The sequence below is a fragment of the Entelurus aequoreus genome, linkage group LG12 (genome assembly GCF_033978785.1).
Source record: "Entelurus aequoreus isolate RoL-2023_Sb linkage group LG12, RoL_Eaeq_v1.1, whole genome shotgun sequence".
NCBI lineage: Eukaryota > Metazoa > Chordata > Actinopteri > Syngnathiformes > Syngnathidae > Entelurus > Entelurus aequoreus.
The window spans coordinates 15,990,705-16,006,244 of NC_084742.1; the positions used below are offsets into that span (position 1 = coordinate 15,990,705).

Consider the following 15,540-nt stretch of genomic DNA (forward strand, 5'->3'; position numbering starts at 1 on the left):
AACAATCGCATGTCTCAATTGCGCCAAAATTCAGCTGCACGTGTCCTGACAAAGACCAGTTTTAAAATCATTGCATTGGCTCCCTGTGTGTTTCAGAATCAATTTTAAGGTTTCTGTTGTTTATAAATGATTTTATGGTATTGGGCCTTCTTAACTTTCAATTTGCTTTTATCCTAAGAACCCTGCAGACCCTGAAACCCCCTCTGGCACTCGTCTAATTATTCCAAAAGTCAGGACACAAAGTCTCGAGATGGCATCTTTCCACTATTATGGCCCCCGTCTATGGAACAGTTTGCCGGAGAACCTCACGGCTGCAGAGAAAGTTTGTGTTTTTAAGAGCAGGCTTGAGACCCAACTTGTTTTAATCTGGCTTTCACTTAACATATTTTTTGGTCTATGAGGCACACTTAAAATCCTTTCATTTTCTTAAGAATCGCCTTACAACTCGCTGTGCCTAATGTTCGTATTAATTCTGGTTGTGCTTACTGACCTTAACGCAATTTTATTTGGTACATTGTGTAATGATAAGTGTGACCAGTAGATGGAGATACGTGTGGACTGCAAGTTGACGCCTGTTCAATAAATTACGCTAGAGAAGTACCCGAAAGCAAGCAATACCAAAACGTTGATGTTTCATTGAGAATATAGAACATTACACACGGCGCTCAAAAATCTGTCAAAGTATATTAGTGCGACTTTGGTAAGCTACGAAGCCGCACCGCTTGATGGAACATGGAGCATAACGGCTACCGTAGTCAGACGTACTGTGCTTCAACATGCGGGTATTATTATGGTGTATGTAAAAGGACCCCAAAATGGCACCTATTAGGAGACATTATTTGGCGTTTTGTTTTGCAGTATTATGCAAAACCAACTTTTCTTTCCTATTGGTACCTGCTGATGTGTATTTGGGATCTGCATGAGTCGCGAAACTTTGTGTGCATCCGCCATGGTAGTCAGCATTATTGTCAATAAGCTCCTTCTTTGTCTCTATCTTCTTGTTGTGGGGCATTCATCCTTCGCTGTTGCCATTTCTAATATAAAGTAGCATACAGTTTTAACTTAAATCTGTCAGTAGACTCGCTGTGGAAGCACTAAAAACTACCGGTGAAACAAAGATGGCGGGAAGCAGACGCTGTCCAAGTGGAGCCACTTAAATAAGATCGCCCACAAAACGGCGCATCCTGAAGAGACGGTCAGAAAGCGGCTTAAAGACAGTCTATAAAACATAATCAATGCAACGCTTTGACAAAAAAAAACACCATTACATGTTATGTTCACCACCAGGAAGTGTTCCTTACAATCTGGTGCGCTTTTTGTATGAAAATAGACCTGCTCATCGGCAGTACGCCTTACAATCCTGTACGCCCTATGGTCTGAAAAATGTGGTAATATTTACAAACGTTATTGAAGTCATTCATACTTTACTTTTTGTTATTATTTATACTAGGTTGTATTTAGTTCTATTTATTTATTATATATATATACTGTAAATATATTTCACTTCATATGTTTTACTCGTAAGTTATTCGTAATCCTGGTTCTTACTCTTTGTACACGTTTTTGTTTTAGTTTTACTTTCCAATGTTCCTCGGAGGGAGCTCTCTGCATTAGGCATTATATTGGCCTTGGTTGTGGGGGAGTTTTGTGCCAACATCCTATTGGCAGTGGTCTGATAACCTCCTAATGCAGACGGCTCCTATGATAGTGTTTCTTCACCTGGCTCCTCTGTACTCAGTCATCCATCCATCCATCCATTTTCTACCGCTTATTCCCTTTGGGGTCGCGGGGGGCGCTGGAGCCTATCTCAGCTACAATAATTTAAGTGTGTGTGTGTGTGTGTGTGTGTGTGTGTGTGTGTGTGTGTGTGTGTGTGTGTGTGTGTGTGTGTGTGTGTGTGTGTGATGATGATGGTTGGCGGTGGGTGATCAGGGCATTGTTTTTAAGTCTGTAAAGCACTTTGTGTTTCATTTCTTTTATGTGTGAAAAGCGCTGTCATGAATTTATAATGCAATTTTCCCATCCCTCCACAACAGGAAGATGTTGCGGGACTGCTGTGATCCCCGGAGGCAGTTTGCACTAACTAAGGAGATCGCGGCGGTGGGCAAGGTGCTGTGGTACGACGGCGAGTTTTACTACTGGCACACGGTCAACAATGAGACGCACTCGCTGATTGTGCAGGTAAGCTGCATATTTAGTTTTTGAGTACAGGACTGTTTGTGGACACTCCCCATCCCCCACAATGGAGGCAGGGATAGTGTTGGCTGACGGTCAATAATGTGATATATGCAGCTAGACTTAAACACAAACGCAGTATGGTTCAGTTATGAGTGCCGTTTTTGAAAATCCTACGCAGTATTACCCAAAATGGATGTTCCTGTGGAAAAAAAGATCCCTGTGGGAGTTTTTTTGTTGTTTTTTTTCAGATAAGGCTCGTTGCTCTATTTTTGCATGCTTCCACAACGGTGTGTGAATCTGTGGCCAGAATTGTGGGGAGGTTTTTCGCCGTGGAGTGGAATCGCACTATTAAACCAGAGGGGCCTCAGAGGGGTTGGCTAATTTCCTGGGCGTGGGGGAGAAATGCGATGAATATCTGACCCTAATTTGCAAGCGCGGGCTGTGTATGCTCATTCATGAAGGATGGGGGGAGGGAAGGTAAAAAGAAACAGAGATAAAAGCTTAAAAACATAACCTGGTCGGAAATTCTACTAATAATGAGTACGGGTTGTGTTCAAATTCAAAGCCACACAAACATTGCAGTAGTTCTGCTTACTTAACTCTGCTACTAAATGCACTATAGTTTTTTTGCTGATGTGTACTACTGTAGTATAGTGTAGTTCATACTAAGCCATAAATAGCAAAAAATCCAGGCACTAAATAAACATACAGTATTTAATACAACATCCTCCTGAAAGTTGAGGTGTTTAACATCTTTCTAGGTGTTAGAATACCAACCTAAATAATATTCAAAGCCAAACTCAACAGACAGGGTCTAATGTCTAGGTCAGTGTTTTTCAACCTTTTTTGAGCCAAGGCACATTTTTTTCATTAAAAAAAATATGGAGGCACACCACCAGCAGAAAATGTTACAAAATGAAACTCCACCAGGTTGTCGTGCCTTATTTTGAGTTTGTTGTTGTTTCCTATGTGTAGTGCTTTAGTCTCTGTCTTGCGCTGTTCATTTGGTGACCCTTCCTGTTTTGTTGTTGTTCTCCTATAGCAGCTTCACGCCTTCCTATGAGTTCTATTCCCCACACCTGCTTTGTTTTCGCAATCAAGACTATTTAAGTTGTGCGTACGCTATCCTTCTTTGTGGGGACACTGTTGATTGTCATGTCATGTACGGATGTACTTTGTGGACGCCGTCTCCGCTCCACACGCTGTAAGTTTTTGCTGTCGTCCAGCATTCTGTTTTTGTTTACTTTGTAGCCAGTTCAGTTTTACTTTTGTTTTGCACAGCCATCCCTATGCTTCAGTGCCTTTTCCTAGCGGGACTTGCCTTTTGTTTATTTTTGGTTTAAGCCTTACATTAACTTTTTACATACCAAAAAACACTGCACTAGACGGCACATTATTATAATTATTGATTTGCAAAAAAATATTTTTTTGGACCAATTAGGTGAAGTTGCATAATTTCCCACGGCACACCAGACAATATCTCACGGCACACTAGTGTGCCGCGGCACAGTGGTTGAAAAACACTGGTCTAGGTGATACTTAAAATTGATAACGTATCATTTATACAGAATGCACATTTGTGATTTAAAAAAGCAGGCCCCAACAAATATACTTACAAGTGTATTCAAAATGTAGGGATTTACGAACATGGCAGCAGTTCCGCTCAAAAACACATTATTCGGCTACAAACAATGCTATACTTTGATAGTTTGTGCATGCTATTTTTATAACGTATTTCAGAAAATACCAACATAGCATTTCATTTTCATTTCATTCATGTTTATTTCGAGTATGTAGACAAAACAAAAACAACAAATTTTGAAAAAAAAACAACAAAAAAGCCATTCAAGAATGAATAACAAAAACAATAATAATAATAATAATAGTAATAATAAAAAGCAAAAGAAACAAGAAATGAAAATAAACATTAATGTAAACATATCCGAAAAGGAGTGAGAAGAAGTAAAAACTTATGTACTCCCACCCCTCTTATTACTTACTGTATGTTTAATAATAATAATAGTATATACAAATGTTATGTCATATAAATACATATACATATATAAGTATGTACATATACATATATATATATCTACAACACACATTTAACAAGTAACTATGAATGTGACACAACAGCGTGTATACATAGTATACATACACATACAAACCTACTGACTCTTAGTGCAGTTCACTATATCCTGTGAACAATATATTTTTGTACATTCTTTTAAAAACATTGATGCTTGGACTTTGCTTATGTACTTCGCTCAGATTGTTCCACAACTTGACACCTGTGATGGAAATGCGAAAACTTTTCATGGTGGAATTTCTCATCTGAATTTTAAAATTGAGTTCTCTCCTCAAACTATGCCCCCCCTCACGTTCACTAAACATGTTTTGAATGTTCAGTGGTAACAAATGGTTCCTAGCCCTGTACATAGTTATTGCTGTTTGATATGAGACAATGTCGGTGAATTTTAATAATTTAGACTGTAGAAATAGTGGATTGGTGTGTTCCAGATAGCCGACCTTGTGAATGGTCCTTACTGCTCTTTTTTGTAAAATGATTAGTGACTGTAACGAACTTTTGTAATTGTTACCCCAGACTTCAGTACAGTAGTTTAAGTATGGCAAGACTAAAGAACAGTAGAGAGTGTGGAGTGACTTATGATCCAGAACCTGCTTTGCTTTGTTTATGACTGCTATACTTCTTGCTACTTTGTATTTTATATGTGTAATATGTGCTTTCCAGCTGAGCTTGTCGTCAATTGTTACACCAAGGAATTTGATTTTGTGCACTTGCTCAATAGCCACCCCATTAATTTCTATCTTCAACTGTGTGTTTAACCTGAACCTGCCAAAGAACATAAACTTGGTCTTGCTCACATTCAAAGATAATTTGTTCCAGTCAAACCATAATTTCAGTTTATACAACTCTTCATTTTTGTTCTTTTGTAATGTATCTAGATCATCACCAGAGCAAAATACATTAGTGTCATCTGCGAAAAGTACCATAGACAGCAACTTGGATACTTGGCAAATATCATTTATGTACAGTATAAAAAGTTTTGGTCCCAATACTGACCCCTGGGGCTCTCCACAAGCAATGTCCAAGCAATTTGAGCTATGGTTTCCCAGCTTCACAAACTGTTTCCGTCTGTCCAAATAGCTTTTTATCCAGTCTATTGCCATACCTCTTATACCAATTTTCTCCAGTTTATTAATTAATATATTGTGATTGATAATGTCAAAAGCTTTTCTGAGGTCAATGAAGATGCCAATTGCATATTGATGATTATCAATTGCGTCTGTGATTCTTTCAATGGATTCCATCAATGCCTGAGAAGTTGATCTTTTAGTTCTAAAACCATATTGACTCTCTGAGAGTACATTATATTTTTCCAGGAATTAATCTAATCTGCTATTAAATAGTTTCTCCAATATTTTTGAAAATTGAGGCAGTAGTGAGACAGGTCTGTAGTTTGTGAATAGGTGTTTGCTCCCATTTTTATACAGTGGAATGACTTTTGCTATTTTCATTTGATTTGGAAATGAACCGGTTTGAAACGATAAATTGCATATGTGAGTAGTTATTTGTTAGCATGTGTAACTCGTCTGGTTCAGTCCCTGTTTCTGTTCCACCCGGAACTCAAACCTGGGTCATCCGGCATGAGAGACGAGCGTGATAGCCACCGAGCTAAAAGCCATACACACAGCCCAGCCACACCGGCAGGCGTCCTTTACACATGCTATTTTAAATACTATTCAAAGTCACACTCAGCAGATAGGGGACAATGTATATGTACAATTCTTAATTTTCATTTATACAGTATGCATTTTACCTAACAAGTGATTTAAAAAAAGCATGCCCTAAACGTTGCCAAATACATTTGTGTTCAAATTGTACTAATTCACAAACAGCAGCATTTCCGCTAAAACACATTATATTGCTACGATATTATCTTATTGTTTGTGCGTACTATTTTCCTAATGAGTCATACATGTAACGCAAGTGTTTAGCACCCTGTTAGTTGTTTCCATTTTAGCATGCTAACTTAAATACTATTCAAAGCCAGACTCAGTGGATAGAGTCAAATATTCATATAAATGTATTATTTTTCCTTTAGACCAGTGGTTCTTAACCTTGTTGGAGGTACCGAACCCCACCAGTTTCATATGCGCATTCACCGAACCCTTTAGTGAAAAATAAAATTTACAAAGTTATATGTTTTTGGTAACACTTTAGTATGGGGAACATATTCTAAGTAACAAAGACTTAATTTAGAGTTATTTGGACACTATGGGAACATATTCTAAGTAATAGAGACTTAATTTAGAGTTATTTGGTTAGGGTCAGGGTTAGAGGGTTAGGGTTATAATAAGGCCATGCCGAATAAGGCATTAATAAGTACTTAATAATGACTAATTAAGAGCCATTATGTTACTAATTTGCATGTTAATAAGCAACTAATTAATGGTGAATGTGTTCTCCGTACTAAAGTGTTACCATGTTTTTTTACTGGTGCACAAAATGAACCGTGCATGAACATCACCTTGTTCAAACAACAAAACCAACACAGTGCATGAACTCACAACAAATTACACACCTGCAAATCAGTCAGCTGTTGCCGTAACCATAATACGCCGATAGGGAGAAGTTTGTATTTACACGATGAGTCGGGTGTGTCTTGACCTCCGCCGAACCCCTGAGGCCGACTCACCGAACACCAAGGGTTCGATCGAACCCAGGTTAAGAACCACTGCTTTAGACAATATGCAGTTTAGTAATTTGTGATTTAAAAAAAACAGGCCCCAAACATTGCCAAATACAGATGTACTTATGTTGAAATTATACTTATTTACAAACATCGCTGCAAATAGGCTAAAACATATTATTCTCCTACGAACACTATTTCGTTTAGTTGTGTGTACTATTTTCAAAACAAGTCATACAGGTAATATTAACATTTAGCACCAGGTTAGTAGTTCGCATGTTAGCTTGCTAACCTAAATTGTATTCAGGCCAAACGCCGCAGATAGGGGCAGATATATCCATGTCTTAAATAAACAATTTATCATGTACTGGTGCATGCAATTTAGCTAACAATAGAATAGAATAGAAAGTACTTTATTGATTCCTGGGGGAAATTCAGCACCACAGTTCGCTCAAAATAGACAATAATAATAATATATAATATATATAATATATTATATATAATATATGAATAATGTAAATATATTCAACACGGATTGACACAGGAGGTCCTTCATACCGACAGCCATCAGACTGTATAATGGATATGTTCCTTGACTGCACTTAAATGTAGATTATATGTAGAATATGTTGTATTCAATTACAGAACAAGTCATAGATTAAATACAAAGCACCATGTTAGTTAGTATGCTAACATAAATATTACTCAAAAAGACAAAAGGAACAAAGTTTAAAATGTTAATTGACAAGTAAAACCACATGTTCTAATCAAATCAAATTAAACTTTATTCATATAGCACTTTTAATACACAGGCAAGTGGCAAACACAAAGTGATTTACACAAGAAGAGAAGAAAACACAAACACACACACACACACAGCACTATTGACAATAACGAAACAAAGCATGGCATGGCATTGAGGATTGACGTTAAACGCCATTTTTGAGGCATCCACACTGGGGAATAACTAAAATTAACGCTGTCTAAAAAATAGTATGAAACATAAAATTATGTAAAAAAATATATATAAATAATACATTAATAAGTTAATAAAAAACATAAAATTGAGAGAATAATAGTAGTAGTAATAGCAATAAAAACACAATTAAAAAAACAAAAACATAAGAGTTTAAAGTAATAAAAAGTTCGAGGAAATACCATCTTCCTTTTCTTGTTCCTCTGTTGCACCGGTGGAATGAACTATGGGGGAAAAAGTTGTTCGTAAATAAACATATGCTACGTTCTTTGACAGGATTTTTAAATGTCACCTGAAGTCAATGTTCGCAAACTGGACAAACCACTTCAAGGCAGTGAATGTATCGTTTGCCAAAATCCAGACATACTTTGTGGTTATGGCCCTAACATATGCACACTTCCTCATTACTGAGGACTCCGTTTCTCAGTAATGTGACACAGGAGGAAATAGTTACAATCGTGAAAAAATGTAAATCTAAGACTTCAACTGATTGTAACAGAATTGATATGGAAACGATAAAAATGTTATTGAAGCAATCTCAGGACCATTAATGTATATTAGTAACCTATCATTTCAAACAGGTACATTTCCAAACAAAATGAAAATAGCTAAAGTTGTACCAATTTATAAGACTGGAGACAAACATCAATTTACAAATTATAGACCTGTTTCTTTACTTCCACAATTTTCTAAAATCATTGAAAAACTGTTCAATAACAGATTAGAGAGTTTCATAAATAAAAATAGAATACTCGAAGAGAACCAATATGGATACAGAGCTAATGTTTCAACTTCCATGGCTTTAATTGAAATTACAGAAGAAATTACCAATGCAATAGATAGTAAAAAATGTGCGGCAGCGGTTTTTATGGATCTAACTAAAGCATTTGACTCAATTAATCACAATATTTTAATCAAAAAACTAGAATGATATGGCATCAGAGGGTTAGTCCTAAACTGGATAAGAAGTTATTTAACGAACAGGAAACAATACGTGAAGCTAGGCGAACACACACCTACAACGCTAAATATATCCTGTGGTGTACCTCAGGGATCAATACTAGGACCAAAATGATTCAATCTCTATATAAATGACATTTGTAAAGTTACAAAAGATTTAAAGTTAGTATTATTTGCGGATGATACAACAGCGTTTTGTTCAGGAGAGAACACACAGAAGCTAATACAAATAATAACAGAAAAAATGAACAAATTAAGAAGATGGTTTGACAAAAACAGACTATCGTTGAATCTCAGTAAAACTAAAATAATGTTATTTGGTAACAGTAGAAGAGAAAGTCAAACACAAATACAAATAAACAGAATAGAAATTGAAAGAGTAAATGAAACCAAATTTCTAGGTATAATGATTGATGATAAATCGAACTGGAAATCTCACGTAAAAAATATACAACATAAAGTAGCAAGAAACACGTCAATAATGAATAAAGCAAAACATGTTCTAGACCAAAAATCCCTTCATATTCTCTACTGCTCACTAGTGTTACCATATCTGAGCTACTGTGTAGAAATATGGGGAAATAATTACAAAAGTACACTTCATTCATTAACGGTGTTACAAAAAAGATCAGTTAGAATAATACATAATGTTGGATATAGAGAACATACAAATCCTTTATTTATTGAATCAAAGATACTGAAATTCCACGACATAGTGAATTTGCAAACAGCTAAAATTATACAAAGAGCAAACTACAATGTGCTACCCGAGAATATACAACAATTCTTCTCAATAAAAGAGGAGAAATATAATCTTGGAGAGAAATGTAATTTAAAACATTTGTATGCACATACAACACTTAAGACCTTCAGTATATCAGTATGTGGAATTAAATTATGGAATGGATTAAGCAAAGCAATCAAACAATGTACTAATATGATCCACTTCAAGAAACTCTTCAAACTTAAAGTGTTTACAAAGTACAAAGAAGAAGAATACTGAATTTATTTAATGCATCCATTCTTTCACTCTCAAAATAATCTTATCTCATCATATGAAATGTAACTTACTTCACCAATTATTATTTATTTATTTATTTTTATTGTGATTACTTATGGAGTAAAATGTGAATAAATTGAGAGCAGGAAGTGAACAAAAGTTTTAGAAACCGTTATGTAAAAGAAAGGGGTAGGATTAAATAAGCTCTGCTTCTTCCTACTCCTTTTCGAACATGTTGAAAAGAGAAACTGGAAATTGTGATGTATCATGTTGTATGCTTGCATGTTCAAAATAAACTCAAACTCAAAACTCAAGCCCAAGGAATGAAGTTTGTGTGTGTGCATACAGTATATATTGCACGCTAGGGTCGATCAAATGTAAAGTGGGCAAAAACAAGTTGACAACAAGAAAAATGGACACGTTTCTCAACAGGAGCCATTTTCTTCCTGATAAAATCAGTTTTTCCTCCGTGGCTTCAGCAGACACTTTTTGAGTAAAGCTGCACGAGAGATGAGACAAGCCCAAGATGAATGTGCTTTTTTTATGACTTCTTTCCAGGCCAACCCTCTGCAACTGCCTCTGAAGAAGTGTGCGGTGGTGGGAAACGGCGGCATCCTCAGGCACAGCCAATGCGGACGTGACATCGACCAGGCCGACTTCATCATGAGGTTGTTTGCTTCGCGTTAGACCTTGAAGCATGACGATAAGTCAGGCAAGAGTTGCCGATGTGAAATAGCTGAAGGGCTCTTTGGGAGGAAAGATGGACTTCACTTGTGAAGCTCCTCTTATTTGAATGGCAGTGGCTGCTTTGCATATTATCACTGCGAAACACTCCCCAGTTTGAATGGTTGAACTAACCAACCACAGGCTTTTATCTTACATTTCCGTTGCTCAATAATTATTGGTGTTCCTTTAGATATCATGAAGCACGTTGATTTGCATGTGTTTTCATTGCTGCCCTGTTTGTTTTTTACATTCAGGTGTAACCTTCCACCACTTTCCGAGAAATACGTGAAGGATGTGGGCACCAAAACCCACTTTGTGACGGCCAACCCCAGCATCATTGAGAAGAGGTGACACATACTTTTCTAAACAGTGTTGCGTTCACATGTAAACTGTGTTGAAAAGGCCTAAGAACTTCAAATACTCGACAAAGATTTTTCTGCTTGTCGTAACCTTCATTCTTTATTTCGAATAAATGCACATCAACATTGACATTGCACTTTCAACATGTGTGCGTTTATAAATATAAACTCTCCGCTGATTATCCGCTACACAAATCACGCACTCTTAAACACCACTCTCATGTGTGTTCTATTGCAGCAGTAGTGCAGAAACTATGTCCGTGTATTTAAAGCCCTACTTAAGAACATTCAGTTTTGGTTGACTTCGGCGGCGCCAGTGGACCAAAGCGGTAGCGTTTTGCCAGAAGAAGACCACCATTCCCATTAGGACTAGCAGATTGAGCGTTTAACTGACACGATAATACCACAATGATTCAGTATTACTGATCTTTCCACAGTAAGAACCTACATAACACTATATTGCCAAAAGTATTTGGCCACCCATCCAAATGATCAGAATCAGGTGTCCTAATCACTTGGCCCGGCCACAGGTGTATAAGATCAAGCACTTAGGCATGGAGACTGTTTCTACAAACATTTGTGAAAGAATGGGCTGCTCTCAGGAGCTCAGTGATTTCCAGCGGGGAACTGTCATAGGATGCCAACCTGTGCAACAAATACAGTGAAATTTGGTTGAGAAGGAATTATGGTGTGGGGTTGTTTTTCAGGAGTTGGGCTTGGCCCCTTAGTTCCAGTGAAAGGAACTTTGAATGCTCCAGGATACCAAAATATTTTTGGACAATTCCATGCTCCCAACCTTGTGGGAACAGTTTGGAGCGGGCCCCTTCCTCTTCCAACAGGACTGTGCACCAGTGCACAAAGGAAGGTCTATAAAGACATGGACGACAGAGTCTGGTGTGGATGAACTTGACTGTTCTGCAGAGTCCTGACCTGAACCCGATAGAACACCTTTGGGATGAATTAGAACGGAGACTGAGAGCCAGGCCTTCTGGACCAACATCAGTTCGCTTTTGGAAGAATGGTCGAACATTCCTATAAACACACTCCGCAATCTTGTGGACAGCCTTCCCAGAAGAGTTGAAGCTGTAATAGCTGCAAAAGGTGGACTGACATCATATTGAACCCTATGGGTTAGGAATGGAATGGCACTTAAAGTTCATATGTGAATCAAGGCAGGTGGCCAAATACTTTTGGCAATATAGTGTATCTACTACAAGCATTTATTATGTGGTATATAACATGGGACATGTCAGTATCAAAAAGACAGCCAAAAGAGGTTGGGAGATGAGAATAAATTTAAAGGTAAAAAATAGTGTAGCCTTGACATGCACACAATTGCAGGAAATGTTGTCTTGAGTTTCAAAAAATGTTCCCTGGGTTTGTGTGGTAGCACTTCATGCTGAATCGAAATGTTCCGCTTTTTTTTTGGATCATTTTTTTCTCAAAGGGTGCTCACATCCCCGGTCATGAGATCCCATTATCATGTGTACCTAATGAAGTGTTTCCATTTTAGATTCCAGAACCTCTTGTGGTCCAGAAAGGCGTTTGTCGACAGCATGAAGGTCTACGGTTCCAGCTACATGTACATGCCGGCCTTCTCCACGACGCCCGGCACGGTCCCGTCGTTGCGGGCCGCCTACGCCCTGGCAGACTCCTCGTCCAACATCACCATGCTCTTCGCCAACCCGGCCTTTCTGGGCAGCGTGGGCCAATTCTGGAAGGCCCGCAACGTGCACGCCAGGCGTCTCAGCACTGGGCTCTTCGTGGTCAGCCTGGCGCTGGGGCTGTGCGAGGAGGTGACTGTGTACGGCTTCTGGCCCTTCTCGGTGGACCTCGCCGAGCAGCCCATCAGCCACCACTACTACGACGACATGAAGCATAACAGCTGGTTCCACGCCATGCCCGAGGAGTTTGTGCAGCTGTGGAAGCTGCACAAGAGCGGAACGCTGCGCATGAGGCTGGGACACTGCCCCCAACAGGAGCAGAGGAGTTAGGGCACAGCGTGGGAACCTCCTTACTTAATGCCAACATCAAATATTCATACATTTACGTATTATGTCTCCATCCGAGCCTCTTGGGATTCATGCAAGTGAAGGCGGGGGTTGTTACTGTATCTTCTTGGCACATGGGCCAGCTGAACCAAAACCCCCAACGACACTGCCGTTATACCTCCCCCCAATCGTCAAACAGAAGGCAAGGAGGAGCCGAAGGAATTGTACAATCTCTATATGAAGACAAAGGAGTGCATGCAAGGATTTATTTTTGCTAGTTTTGTTTAGATCAGATGCCAAATGAGGTTTCTAGGTCAACATGGATGGCCAATCAAGTCAATGGAAAAGATGTCAGCGCTGCCTTTTTGGCATGTAATTCTCATGATGCAAACCCGTAAAGCACAAATGCCACATAGATCTCATATTGCTTCTTGCAAATGCTTTAGGGGGAATTGCACTTTTTTTTTTACATTTTGCTTATTAATCACAATCCTTATGTGAGACAGGAACACGTCTTTCTCTTTTCTGTGTGTTCTAAATGGTGAAAAACCTCTAGCAAGAGGTGTGGATTCACCTATTTAGCCTATAAAGCCCGCTAAAAAACTAGCAACGTTTTACATGCATGCTGTAAGTATTATGTAATGTTGTAACACTGGCACATTGATGACAACATGTAACATTTACAATATTTTGCCCATTTTAAAAATTACCGGAACTTCTTTCCCGGGTGCGTTCGCAGAGCGCATAACAATCGCGGCTTCCGTCAACAACATCAGGAGCTGTTACTGGTACTGTTGTGTTTGCTGTTGTTGTTTTTGTCTCTCTGTCTAATCCCTCTCTTGTCCCCACAATTTCCCCCTCTGTCTTCTTTTTTCTCTCTTTCTATCCCCTCCTGCTCCAGCCCGGCTGCACCAAATGATATTATAAATACATTTAATAAAGTCAAATACAAATAAGGCAACAAGAGAAGTATCCTACACTTCTCTTTTGTAAAGTAAGTCTGAACAGCTGATATGGGCATCTACATTAACTATATGATTTGCCTGAGGAGCTGGACAGGACAAACAAATAAAAAAACATCAGGAGCACTTTTTGTGTTTGCCACTACTAATCATGGCAGACTTTGAGAGACGACGACCACTTTACTGAATATGCGGGGGAGGAGCTTAAAGTGTGTCCAAAGTGCGGCCCGCAGCTACGTTTTTGCAAGCTCATGGCACATTTTAAAAATACTATTACTAAGAAGAAAAACAAACCTAAGTGAAATGAAAGAACAAACGTAATGTAACAAGAAAAAGTTGAAATGTTGATGCTAACACAAAGCTAACACTCACTCTTTGTTTTCTTTAAAAAAAAAATCCATATATTGTTTGAATATTTAAAACCTTAGATTACATTTGATTTTTCATTTTGTGGCCCTCAGTGGAAAACGTTTAAACAACCCTGTTTTACAAGCTGGATGTTAAGCAGTTCCAGCTATAGTGAAGCACGAAGCCGTTGTCCTACCATTAGCATTCAGCACGAGTGCTATACGCTTAATCGAAAACATACTCAGTTACTTACAATATCTGCTGTCATCATGTCAACTGATGGGATGGTTGTATCTTTCAGCACAATACTTCATCAGCATAGTCCTCAAGTAAAAAAACATTTAGTTTTCTAAGCGTCATTTTCGGGTCTAAGTTGAGAGACGCTATCCACTAAATTAGTCGGTCTGGAGTTTTAACTGGTAGCGTGTAGAATCTTAAAGTGGACCAACTTCTCGTCTTGTGGTCACAACCATTTACTATACTATAAGCTCGTATTAACTTTTTAAAAAAACCTCGGAGGTAATTCAGCACCAGTAGTAGTTAGCTAATGGCGGGAGGAGCAGTATGAGTGTATGTGTTACTACGCCAGAAAAGTAGTTCCTTGACAATACAATAATCATTTCGCTATAGCTTGTTTAATGCAGGTCACAGCATGTAAATTGACCATTGTTGCCAGGTTTATATGTTTCTGTTAGAGCGCTGTATAGATGGAATAGATGAATCTCCATTACATGCATTGTTAGCCGCCTCTTGCCAACATTTTTTTAATATTTAGAATGCACAGAAAAGAGAAAGATGTGATGATGGGAAAAATATCCCCAAAAATGCAGTTCCCCTTTCAGGCCAAAATATAGCTAAGCCATGCTGTGTGCGCGTGTCGATATATGGTAGGTCTTTATTGCCATTGCACAAGTACTACGAAATTTTGTTTTCAGCACAAACCGTTCAAGTTTATGTAACGAAATTTCGTTCTTATCTGTGTTGTAAAGTTCAAATTTGAATGGCAATAAAAAGGAAGTCTAAGATTAGACCAGGGGTCGGCAACCCGCGGCTCCGGAGCCGCATGCGGCTCCTTGACCACTCTGATGCGGCTCAGCTACATACATGCCGACCCCCCCGATTTTCCCAGGAGATTTATGGATCTCAGTGTCCCTCATAGATTACTCCCAGGGAAAAAATAATCCTATTTACACTCTAATTACTAAATAAAGGGCGTGCCCTAATTGCACTGCTGTAATTGTCCTCTATAGCATTTACATACAGCGTGCCAGTACAGCCGCATGTTGTTATTACTTGCACACACAGGAGACAGCAAAGCATACTTA

At 38.5% G+C, this 15,540-nt stretch overlaps 1 protein-coding gene across 1 annotated transcript in view; it reads left to right on the plus strand.

Annotated features, from left to right (window-relative positions):
* The window catches only part of st8sia1 (ST8 alpha-N-acetyl-neuraminide alpha-2,8-sialyltransferase 1), a 32,763-nt gene that overhangs the window by 16,993 nt on the left and 230 nt on the right, over positions 1-15,540 (plus strand). Inside the window, exons 2-5 of the mRNA XM_062066828.1 lie at positions 2,037-2,181; positions 10,388-10,497; positions 10,810-10,902; positions 12,428-15,540. The exon at positions 12,428-15,540 is cut by the window's right edge and continues 230 nt beyond it. Coding sequence (XP_061922812.1) covers positions 2,037-2,181; positions 10,388-10,497; positions 10,810-10,902; positions 12,428-12,908 — 829 coding nt within the window. The 3' untranslated portion in view covers positions 12,909-15,540. The remainder of the gene's footprint in view (positions 1-2,036; positions 2,182-10,387; positions 10,498-10,809; positions 10,903-12,427) is intronic.